Below are 12,574 nucleotides of genomic sequence, written 5' to 3'. Positions count from 1 at the left end.
AAAATATTTTACAAATCTTGTTTTCCTTAAAAAAAAAAACAGTGCACGATGATTTACAATTGTCAGACAGTGTTGAAATTACATTATGTGCCTATTTATTTTTCTCTTAATTCTTGTGTCACCACCCCTTTAGAGAAAAACTAAATCAAATCCATATTTAGCACAAGTAGGGCTGCACGATATTTGGTCCTGAGGTAATTACAGAGACGAGGGATAAATGCTGTGTCGCTCGCTGCGTGTACAGCCCCACATCGAGGTGTTAATAAATTAAATTGATCATAAAAAATATTTTTACAGTGAACTCATTAGTCTGCCACCACAGCAAAGTTATCGAACTGTGCCAGCTCAAAGGAGCGGGTCCCGATGGCGGCCCAGCCGCTCTTTGGAGTCAGTACCACAGCATTCCTCCACAGCGGGTATCCGTTCAGCAGGCCCGACGCATACTGACCCTACAGAGGGGAGGGGGTATCAGTGACAGGTTACAGGAAGCACACACACACACACACACACACACACAGTCTGAGGAGGCTGCTCAATCTTAGTCACACAGATGGGACTAAAGAGCCAACATTAACAAGTCTGTAGGACACTCCATGCTCCAAAACAAGCTTCATGTTTATTATTAGAGGGTGTGGCCTGATCAATCATTTAAAGCTATCAGCTCGATAAATAACTCTCAAAAGGATTCCAAGCAAACTCAATCTAATCTAATCTCAAAGTCTTCATGGGCACTCTCCAGACTTCTCCGTATTTGGATTCAGTCAAGCTGCCGCTTGCTTCGGTCTTCAGCGTTACATTAATCCTGATGTCAGGTCACCAAAAGCCCACGCTTTGAGTTGGACACAAAGGAGCGTCAGTGCGGAAGCTTTAAACACTCAAAACCTGAAGTCTCCACTCACCTCCACAGTGAGGGATAAAGTGTGCCATCCATACGCTCGGGTTCCAGACTTTCCCTCCGCCAGTACCGTCTGTCCAGCTGTTGGTAAAGAGAATGAAACATGTTCTGAGGTCAGTCAGCGTCTTCACAAAGATGCTCATTTACAACCGTCTGGAGAGGACTTCTTTGATTTCTGTCAGGTGGCAATCTGTTGAAAATGAAAATACCAAAACCAAGACCGGAAGACACAAGTAGAAATCTGCTCTCACAGTCATCGACAGGCATCAAAGCCAGAACGGGATCTAGACAACGAGCTGTAAAAGGACATGTGTGGCGACATTCTACAATTCAAATGAAAGGTAACAACAATTATTGTCTGATATATCTTCTTCCGCTGTTATTGAGACTCAATCGCACATACTCACTACATCAAAACATCATTGGAGCACCAAACCACTGAAAATAATCTCAACAGATGCACCATTTCCGCCTCGCCTCGGCCCGTGGAGCGGGCCTGCGTGCGCAACCGTGTACACCGAGTGTGACATTGATGAGCTGTGCGACTCGCGCTTAAAAGTTGAGAATATTTCAACTTTTAGGCGTGCCGAAAAAACGCTAGAAAAGGGCAACGCGCGGCATTTTAAAAAACGTACCATAGGGAAACAATGGCTTTGCTAGCGAGTCTGGTGTGAACGGGCCCTTATTCATTAAATGTCTGAGAACATTTTTCCATTGAAATATATTTCCTCATGTATGTATAGTGTAGAGGGGACACTACTGACCGAGGTCATTGGTAACTTTGTATGTGCCGTCTGCAAACACCCAGAAGAAGACTCCTTTAGCGCTGCGGACGGCCTCGCCTCCTTTATCCACCCGGGCTGCTATGAACACGCCTCCCACCTTCACGCTCTCCATGAAGACGTCGCACGTGATCGTCAGGTTGGACCTGTAACATCACAGAGTGTCGTTATGCTGGACGGGAGTCTGGCATGCTCTTGGATGTCACACTGTCCAAGTTAGCACAAGGAACCCGTTCCTGACAGTAACTGGGACGCCAACACTATGGGGTACTTCAAGGTGCCGTCCCCTCACCACTGATGGTCCCCTATGACACTGATGGTCTGGTCGGCGTCAGCCACCCATGTGATGGGCCTCTCAGTCACAACCTGTCGTAAGGTGAAGACGTGCGGTCCGGGGTCGGTCGTGTTGATGTAGTACTCGAACACCCCCGTCTGGTCAGCGAAGTCCGGAGCCTCTGAGAAGGCGGGGTTTCCTACAGGAGGTGGGGTACAGACGGAGACTGTTGAGAAGCAATCAGAGAGTCCATGGGGAAATACAACTATACTTATGTTCGTCATATTTTGAGAAAGCTCATAGTTTCCACTGTGGCCCTGTCTAACATTAAATGACTTATTACAAATATATCCTTTTTGGACTGAAACTTCCAAAATGGTAAAAAAAAAAAAAAATACTCTTAATGTGTACTATAACTTTGGTTGTAGTTTGGTGCTGTAAAATGATTTCCTTGTCCGATACACATTCAACTGTATGACATGTGAAGAATTCAATAAGCAGACGTGTAAATGCACTGTACGGATGTTAAAGTCGTCCTTGTAGACTCGAGGGAAGCGAGCAGAGGGCGGCGGGGCGGGGAAGCTGCCCTTCTGCCCCGTTGGAAGTGTGGTTAGCGTGTAGACCTCATCTTCAGCCAGCGCCAACGTGAATGATCCATCTAGAAGCTGAAATAATGTCATAAACATAAGCATATGAAAAGACTGTTAAAGGTGTTACTTGATGCCAAGGTTTGTTGGAGGAATCTTTTACCTTCTGTGGCGTTAGCTTCTCAAAGAAGGAGGACTTCTTGCTCTTGAAGTTAAACTGTGAGCGCCACACTTGGAGCTCCTTAATGGAGGCCTAGGGAAAAGGAAGAAGCCAGAGTGAGGCTAAAGAATCATTCGCTCATTTTAAAAACAGTGTGATGAAGACCGCAGAGGAACTTACAAAGGATCCCTTCAGCTGGAACGTTGCATTCTGGGAAGTCACATTGAAGGGAGGGAGCGGGGGTCTGATGCACACTGAATGATCGTGAGTCTGTAGAAGATCAGCGGGAGAACACGTTCAAGAGGAACTCTGTTGGTTTCGGGTTGTGTACAGCTACTTCAAACCTGAATAAGTCCCACAACCAGAGGAGGAATAGTTTGATCCAAATAGGACAGCCCAACTTGCCATGGTCTCTATGACAACAGTGAGGTTTCCCTTCCCGTCAGTGAGCGCTACATAACTTCCACCTCGAGCCAGATGTCCGACAGTCTGCAGGTAGGTCCATCCTGGCTGGGTGAACTGTGTGGTGTGGGCTACGAGGGAAACACATGATCATGGACGACTAAACCGTGTCAGAGGACAAAGACTTTCAAAAACAATACATTTGAATAAAGCCTCTTTATTTAAGAGCCACAACACTGTCCACTATCAAACTCCTAAATATGACTAATCATAGGCTTCCCTTTTGGTTCAAATGTATCAGGTTAAGTTGGATTCCTGCGACATTTAAATGTTTTACATTTGACACATTTCCAAAACAAACGTGAAACATGTCTAAAAACACTAATGTAAAAGTCGGGTTACACGCCGCTATGACCTTCGGTCAGTGTCCCCGTTAGCTTCCCGCTGTAGCCAGCTGGCGCTTCTGCTAGCGCCCCGCTAGCTCCCCGCTAGCTCCCCGCTAGCTCCCAGACAACCACCGAAGGTAGCGGGACCAGCCTTAGCTCGACACCTGACTTGGGCAGGGGGGACGCGGGCAGCAGCAGCGGGGAGCTAGCAGCGGGGGGCTAGCAGCAGCTAGCGCTCCTAGCTTGCTACAGCGGGGACACCGACCGGAGGTAGGAGCGGCTTGTAACCCGACTTTTACGGTACATTTGGATCTCAGCACTGGGTGCAACCTTAATAATCCGTATGTGAATAGCTAACGCGACCTTGTGATACAACCTCACTGTACCCGTGGTGACCCAGTTCACCTCATAAAGGGCCACGGGGGCTCTGGCTGGATAAGCAACATGTATGGCTCATTGCAACGTTTGAAATTATTGCTTCACCTGTGATCCAGATCGGGGACTCCACCACGTAGTTGCCGCTCCAGGGCTCCTCAGCCGTCATCAGCCCGTCTCTGCTGAATGGCAGGTCCTCGTAGTAGCTGGCCACCAGGTTCCAGGAGATGGTGCTGGAGGGAGAATCACCGTCACCACCCAGACCGCTGCCCCCAGGGGCTTAACCCAGACTCTGATTTGCAGTACCTCCAAACCCGACAGGGTCTGATTCGTCCTCTTTTTTAATGTTTTTTTACAAGTCAAACATGGAATATATTCTCTTATGTGTGCTTAAAATAAAGCAATATATAACTGGGTCCTGCTTTGACTTCCACCCATAGGTTAATAAACAAACAATGGCTGCTAGGTAGTGCCCTACACACACACACACACACACACACAATCAGATTATTCAAGTGAAGCATTGATGAACTTCTACAATCCTAATGAAATAAACAGTCAGAAATGCTCACCACCACCACAAAGCGCTGCTTGTGTATTTACTCACGCCGTCATGAGTCCGTTGACGTAGTTCTGGTTCAGGATGCGAGCCCAGCAGCCTCCCCCCACCTCGTCGTTAAAGGTGCTGTAGTCCTCTGACGACCACAGCTTCTTCTGAGTCTTCAGGGCCTCCTTCACCGAGGTGGTGCCCGGGTAGTGGGCCCTGAATGTCACACCGACAACGCACACGGTCAAGGTCCCTGAATGTCACACCGACAACGCACACGGTCCCTGAATGTCACACCGGCTACGCACACGGTCAAGGGCCCTGAATGTCACACCGACAACGCACACGGTCAAGGTCCCTGAATGTCACACCGGCTACGCACACGGTCCCTGAATGTCACACCGACAACGCACACGGTCAAGGTCCCTGAATGTCACACCGACAACGCACACGGTCCCTGAATGTCACACCGGCTACGCACACGGTCAAGGTCCCTGAATGTCACACCGACAACGCACACGGTCAAGGGCCCTGAATGTCACACCGACAACGCACACGGTCAAGGTCCCTGAATGTCACACCAACAACGCACACGGTCAAGGTCCCTGAATGTCACACCAACAACGCACAAGGTCCCTGAATGTCACACCAACAACGCACACGGTCAAGGTCCCTGAATGTCACACCGGCTACGCACACGGTCAAGGGCCCTGAATGTCACACCGACAACGCACACGGTCAAGGGCCCTGAATGTCACACCGACAACGCACACGGTCAAGGTCCCTGAATGTCACACCGGCTACGCACACGGTCCCTGAATGTCACACCGACAACGCACACGGTCAAGGTCCCTGAATGTCACACCGACAACGCACACGGTCCCTGAATGTCACACCGGCTACGCACACGGTCAAGGTCCCTGAATGTCACACCGACAACGCACACGGTCCCTGAATGTCACACCGGCTACGCACACGGTCAAGGTCCCTGAATGTCACACCAACAACGCACACGGTCAAGGTCCCTGAATGTCACACCAACAACGCACAAGGTCCCTGAATGTCACACCAACAACGCACAAGGTCCCTGAATGTCACACCAACAACGCACAAGGTCCCTGAATGTCACACCAACAACGCACAAGGTCCCTGAATGTCACACTGACAACGCACACGGTCAAGGTCCCTGAATGTCACACCGGCTACGCACACGGTCCCTGAATGTCACACCGGCTACGCACACGGTCCCTGAATGTCACACCGACAACGCACACGGTCAAGGTCCCTGAATGTCACACCGGCTACGCACACGGTCCCTGAATGTCACACCGGCTACGCACACGGTCCCTGAATGTCACACCGACAACGCACACGGTCAAGGTCCCTGAATGTCACACCGACAACGCACACGGTCCCTGAATGTCACACCGGCTACGCACACGGTCAAGGTCCCTGAATGTCACACCGACAACGCACACGGTCAAGGGCCCTGAATGTCACACCAACAACGCACACGGTCAAGGTCCCTGAATGTCACACCAACAACGCACAAGGTCCCTGAATGTCACACCAACAACGCACAAGGTCCCTGAATGTCACACCAACAACGCACAAGGTCCCTGAATGTCACACCAACAACGCACACGGTCCCTGAATGTCACACCAACAACGCACACGGTCCCTGAATGTCACACCAACAACGCACACGGTCAAGGTCCCTGAATGTCACACCGGCTACGCACACGGTCCCTGAATGTCACACCAACAACACACACGGTCAAGTCCAAGAAACATGTCTATGTATAGTAGAGTTAGCACCTCAGTGGCTCATGCTGACATGTAATCAGATGGAGGGAATGAAACTTTTGAGGAAGTGCAGCCTCAAGAACAATCTGGAAAACACTGAAATGTATGACTGAGTAGTACTGAAAGTTGGCACTAAACGCTTCATAAGATATGTAGTCTTTTTTTGAGAAGATTTTAACATTTCGTAATTTAATAAGCCCATTTCAAAGTGCTGATTTTGATAAATGAAGACAGGGCTCCGCAAATAAGCATTCACGATAGGGATGCCTTTGGGTCCCCTTGTAGAGAGCAGGACATTTATACACATGTATACTGTTGAAAAGTAAACTTGTCCCTGCTCTCTCCTGGACAAACCATGTAAAGGAGACACAGGCTCAAAATGATCTGACATGTCCTTCATATTTCTGTACCGATACAGAAAGCATGCCTGGTGGTTCTTTAGTTGCTTCAAAACACAAACAAATGGAAGAAGATGCTCATGCACTCAAAGCAGGAGGGATGTGAGCACAGGCACATTCCTATTGTTAGTACTGTACATCACACCATGCAGGTTAACACTACAGTCCCAAGTCTTTAAAGAGGGCACACAGTCTCCCGTTAATAGCTCAGTGTTACAGGAACAGAGGCTCAGAGGATGGTCCTACCCTATCACGTCTACGGCTCTGCTGAGCTCGGGATCGAGCAGCAGAGACCAGACAACGGGCTCCCACAGGCCGTCACTGGCTATGATCCGGACCGTCTCCAGACCGCTCTTATCCAGAGTGTAGCGCAGCAGCTGGTGCAGCCGGTGGCAGTCACACAGGAAGACAGAGCACAGGAACATAGACATTTGGGGGCTATTTGGGCAGGTGGCGCACCATTGGTTTAGCAGAGCTTTTTGGATGGAGTTTTACATGATGGCAGCACTATAGTGCACAGTGTAAAACATAATGGTAGAAATGCCATGCAGTGTAGAAGACCCTCTCCCATGCATATGGATGTGCTCTATAGGAGCATGCACTATGCAGCTTATCAAGCCACTTTACGATTGTCTCTTAACTCCTCAAGTCCAAACAGAAAAACAGCCACAAACAATCATCTGACGGAGCCCAGCACTTTGACAGAGAGGGGACCGTTGCACCATCTGTGCATCACATGTTTAGTCAATCAGTTGTCATGCACCAGATCGTCCTTCGCTGAACTCCCAGCCTGCACCTTGACATCGTGACCGCACTGGGTCAAGTGAGTGATTCTGCAGCAGGACTTTGCTATGGTGCCACGTCGAGCCAACTGTACTCACCCGATGGCTTCAACAGACTCATTAAGTTGGGGGTCAATGAGCATAGAGTTAGCGATGCTCCAATCGCCGTCTGCTGCGACGATGCCGACACCGGTGAGACCAACTTTATCCAGCGTGTTCCGGAGCACCTTGGCAACAAAGACATGCTCTCAGAGGAACCCAGCTACAGCGTTTAACATCTGTTAAAATGCATCTCTCACGCGGGACACGACTCAATGTTGGTGGCTGTTTTTCTCCTTTCATTTACAGTTCAGGCTGAGCTTACCCATAATGCACATCAGTCAAAAGCAATGAGGGGACATTGAACAACAGGAGGGTCGGATTACCTTGATGTACTTGCTGTCATAGCTTCGCTCGTTCCAAATCTTAAAAAAAAAAAAAAAGATGAAAGTGAATTTGAGTTACACAACGAACATCAAAACTATGAAAGCAGCCTTTTGTGTTTAACGCTTCCTACACTTACTGGAGCTTTACATTAGATATAAAGTTATGACAGTTGATTACAACTAGTGTCGTACTGTCACAGTGTTGGCTATTAGTCCTTAGGGTCTGCAAACCTTTCCTATCCAAAGAGCCGCAAAAGCTATTTGATATCACAGCTTATAAAGTTGTATATAGTCATATTATATATACAAAAACTATAGTTTGTTGTACTTCTGAAACATTAGAACAAGAATAAAGACAATTCTTGACAGTGTATTAAAACAGTGTATAAACCTCATATCTTTTGCTATATATCAAATACATTTTGCGGCTCCAGACAAATTTTATTATTTGGTGGAAAATAATGTAAAATGGCTCTTTGGATATGAATGGTTGCCGACCCCTGCTCGAACTTATTAAATAACACCCAAGTTGGAGATACACAAAACAGGTTTAGAAAGTACCTTTTACCGGCTTAGACCATGATATAAAAAGGTGTTTTAATTGCATTAACCTCATAGGAAAAAGTGAAATATGGATGAATATGAGCACTGTGTTGGAGGTTAGGGATTCTCTGATGTAAAAGGCAGCCCTACTTTGCACAGCGTGGAGCGAGAACAGGGATGAGAGTCACAGTGAGCGAGTACGCACCCCCACATACTGAATGTCCAGGTCGTGGTACTGCTTGGCCCCGAGGATCCAGTTCACCACGTATGCTGCAGTGATGTCTGGGAAGTCATAGGGCCAGTTCTTACCACGGCCCACCCAGCCAGGAAACGCCCAGGGCAAACCTACGAGAGGCGGCACCAACAGACACATGCAGGATGAAATGTACGGTGTTCACTGCCCTGTGCACCGGGAATGAATCAACACTGCAAGTCACAAGGTAATTAAAGAAGCAATCATACAGCCAACCAGGTGTTCTTGACATCATTCACAGAGGTAGTGAAGTCATATTGAGGTCAATCATTGATCTCACTTTAACCAGCAGCTTGTGAGAGCTTCCTGTTGTTCGTCCTTACTCATGAGTGTGATATTTGGGTTCCTCTTCTTGGCCTCTTTCATCAGCCACCACTCGTATCCTCGGAAGTAGTTCTCATCGTTCTCGTAGTGCATGTGTGACGGCTCCGTTCCATCTTAACAAAGAGAAGCGAGATAGTCATGAGACAACAGAACAAACCCGTTTCTCATTTCGTCGTCTACGGATCCAGGGTTTATCCATGGCCGAGGGTTTATCCATGGCCAAAGCAGCCACAATATACCATACTACAGCTGGTCTCCTGTTAGAGGCCTGTTGTTTTGAACAAACCGTCGCAAACTCTGCAGCTCTATAATAATGCTAAATCTGCTCCTTTTAAATGATAGTATATGAAAAAAAAAACTCATCTTACAATTGTCAGCACATTTGTGGGATACATTTGGGCACATACGTACTACAAAATGTTGGCGCTCTATTGGTCAAGTCCCACAAAATTAAATCCACAGCATATTTTATAAGAATGTCATAGTCAAGTGAAAATGCAAAACTTTTCAGAGTTTTTACACTTACTAATCTTTGTGTTTTTAAGTTGTAGTGGTACTAACATCACTTACCAGTAGTTTGAGCGTCTCCTCCTATCTCCACCTTCAGTATGTGCAGAGAGGCTCCGAAGTTCGGCTGAAACAGTCAGGAATAGTTTTCATGGAGGTTACTTCTGGAGAAGAAGTGAATGAATTGAACGAAGGGTCCTACCTTAAACAAGAAGTCTAGTATCTGGCTGCGGTAGGGCTCTGCATAGTTGACCAGTAACCGGGACGTCGCCTAAAGGAAGCGTTGGACACAATACGGACGTTACACGAGACAATGGCCCAATCCCAATCTCCACCCCAAACCCTCAAGCCATGAACCCTCAGGGACTCACTGACGTCAGCTGCTAAATGGTTGAGTGTGAGAGGCTGTGAGGGCCTGGAAATATGAATGGGACAGCAATTTGCTGCAACATCACATGACTACAAAATATTGTGTACAATTGTCTATTTATTTTATACTTTTTATTCACCAATTTGAACGTCTGCCTCACGAGATGAGAATTCATTTTAAATGACCCATTTACTCATTTTGTCAAAATGAAATGTTTGATGAATGTAAAATATGTATATGTTCCATCTTTAATCTGTAATGTTGGAGTGTAAAAGTATTTTATCGGGCCCAATCCCAATCTCGACCCTTGGACTCACAGAATCAGACTTTCTGGAAGTGTGTACTTTGAAGGCAGCTGAAAACTGTCCGATTTGATCGCAGTTGTGTGTCAAAGCCTCTAGCAGACATTTTGACCCCTTTATGAACCCTTTCCGTAAATCAGCATTCGATGCCGACTTTGCCCAAGGGAATTACCCACAGTTCATAGCAATGTGACGTCAAACACGCAGTTCCTAATGGAAGAATGGAGACGTATAAAGATAAACAAAGAGGCACGTGGGCGTTTAGCCCGATAAATAGTTACACTACAACATTATGGATTACAGATGGAACATAAAAACACATGAAATCAGAGGAATGCAAGCAGAAATTATATATATATAACATTTATTTACATTCATCAAACATTTCGTTTTGACAAAAAAAGAGTTACTAGATAAGTAAGCAGAAGTATTCAGCAGTCACACGTCCCCTTTAACTGGCCAGTACCGTCACGTGATCAGGAAGTAGACCCTACAAGCGGACTGAACTCACCCCTCCGCCGCTCAAACCTCCGATTCCGTCAAAGGCTCTGCCCAGGCCGTCTGTGTCGGTGAGGACGTAGGCGTGAGAGGAGCCCCGGGCCGCGCAGAGCCCCAGCAGGGTGAGGACATACGCGAGAGAAGATCCTCGGGACGCGGAGCGCCCCGGCGGCGGCACGGCTAGCTCTCTAAGCCCCATCCTGCTACACTGATAGACGCTGCGCGCGGCCGCTGCACATGTGCGCGCTTCTGTACGTCACATGACCGCGTCACATGACCGCGCTGCTGAGCACTCTGGTGATCTCAAAGACCATCTCCGTTTTTTGTTTTTTTTACTAGTTCAGTTTTCTTTTTTCTAAATAGATAACAAAATATGACAAACTATCGTTTTTTTTCTTGGATTAAAAAATGAAATAAGTATCTTGGGTGATTACATGCAGATAAATCGACCGATAAAACCAGCTTTTCAGATGCCAATGAAAATGAACACGGTTTTTCTTTTTTCTTCATTTTAATCAATCTTGTGACAAATATTAAGGACACTTTTTGTAAATAAAAAGAGGAGTAAAAAAGTAATCTCAAGTTTCTTTGAAGGTGTCTCCAAAACCTAATCTTTAAAGACAGATCTTTCATGTTGTGTTGATGGTAGAGGCCTCTGTGCCTCCCTTCCCTCCAGCAGCCCGACAGCAGACGCCTTGGGTCTCCAGCAGCGAGGCGGCTTCATGAAGGGTTGTTTGCTGCCAGAGGCCTTTTAGACGTACTGGTTTTATCTCAACAGAACCAGAATAATAATATACAAATATCCAATCTTCTCTCTGATGGTCTTGTTCGCTGCGTTCATACAGAGGCATCAGGATTGCTTTGAGACTGCTTCTACCAGTGGAAAGTTCCTCACAGACACTTTAAATGAACACCAAACCAAAACTGACCATTAACCGGATACAGCTTGACCTTATGTGTTCAGGCCCTTTGCTAAATGCGACCGTTTCACAAACAGGGATCTTTCCAGGAACATGTTGTACATTCAAGAAACGGCAAACCGAATATTTGGCTTTGAAGATGCCATAAATCTGATCTACATAAAAAGACATGAGAGGGGATTATATATAATGTGAATTGTCATAGCTATCTTTCTGAGGAAAGTTTGTGCCAACCTATTATATTAGATGTGGCCAAAATACAATCAGTAGTTTACATATAATGCACAATAGTAAATATGTACATTCATAATTAACATTGACACACATCCTAGTCCAGTGGTTGCTGTGACCCAGTCTATACTGGGAGCATGTTCACATTAGGTGCAATAAAGAACACAGCCAGCAGATGTCACTGTTCTTCTTGTTGGCTTGGAAACGGCTCATCTCCTCTACATTATTTGCCTTTCAGGAAATAAGGGCAGGACGGGACACTAGGTATAGTTGTTCAGGAGACGTGTTTGAAGTTGCCCGTTTTCTAGTTGGATTTTTTAACTGAGCTTTGGCTGAGAATGAATATACAGATGAGGAGCTCACACGGGGCACGTGGACCGACCTGTGCAATGAGAAAATAAGCTAATAGGGAAAAATAATTATAATACATGTAGTGCATTTGTGAAAAACAATGAAACTATAAAATAGCTATAACTTTTAATTATATATTAAAAAAGAATTATAAACAAATTAAATTTAAACTTTGTGATTATGTTGCAGCTCGCCACTGCATTCCAGTCACACAGCAGTCCCCTCCATGTCCCCGCCCATCCTGCTCAGGGCCTTAATGGATGGGGATGTACCCCAGCATGCACTGTGCAAGACGCAGAGTACACCTTAATCACATTGCATCAGTTCCCAGAATATGACAGACATTCTGTAGGAGAGCGGAAGACACCATCTTATTGAACATCATCTGACCATCCTGCTACATTTATTTGAATGTACTGTTCTACTCTTCTGTTTATGGTCTCATAAAGCATGCAC

At 46.5% G+C, this 12,574-nt stretch overlaps 1 protein-coding gene across 1 annotated transcript; it reads right to left on the bottom strand.

The window, feature by feature from the left end:
• Positions 1-48: 48 nt before the first annotated feature.
• galcb (galactosylceramidase b) lies at positions 49-9,047 on the bottom strand. The gene is made up of 14 exons (XM_079221277.1): positions 8,939-9,047; positions 8,568-8,707; positions 7,820-7,858; positions 6,859-6,989; positions 4,469-4,624; positions 3,970-4,094; positions 3,104-3,231; positions 2,879-2,968; positions 2,702-2,791; positions 2,472-2,616; positions 1,970-2,150; positions 1,660-1,823; positions 900-976; positions 49-449 (listed from the first exon to the last, which is right to left on the bottom strand). The coding sequence occupies exons 1-14, from the start codon at positions 9,030-9,032 to the stop codon at positions 306-308; spliced, it is 1,704 nt and encodes a 567-aa protein (XP_079077403.1). The 5' UTR covers positions 9,033-9,047; the 3' UTR covers positions 49-305.
• Positions 9,048-12,574: the final 3,527 nt, after the last annotated feature.

The sequence above is a fragment of the Taurulus bubalis genome, assembly GCF_910589615.1.
Source record: "Taurulus bubalis genome assembly, chromosome: 1".
NCBI classification, from domain to species: Eukaryota; Metazoa; Chordata; class Actinopteri; order Perciformes; family Cottidae; genus Taurulus; species Taurulus bubalis.
Note: the sequence above shows the minus strand (reverse complement) of the source record. Positions and strands in the feature narration are given on the sequence as shown.

Bases quoted from the DNA above. Each gene is read 5' to 3' on its own strand.
- galcb (XM_079221277.1), bottom strand. From the start codon at position 9,032: ATGCACTACGAGAACGATGAGAACTACTTCCGAGGATACGAGTGGTGG. The intron at 8,708-8,938 runs GTAAGGACGAAC...CGCCTCTCGTAG, and splicing joins CCCAAATATCACACTCATGA to GTTTGCCCTGGGCGTTTCCT. The intron at 3,232-3,969 runs GTGAAGCAATAA...TTTCCCTCGTAG, and splicing joins GTCCCCGATCTGGATCACAG to CCCACACCACACAGTTCACC.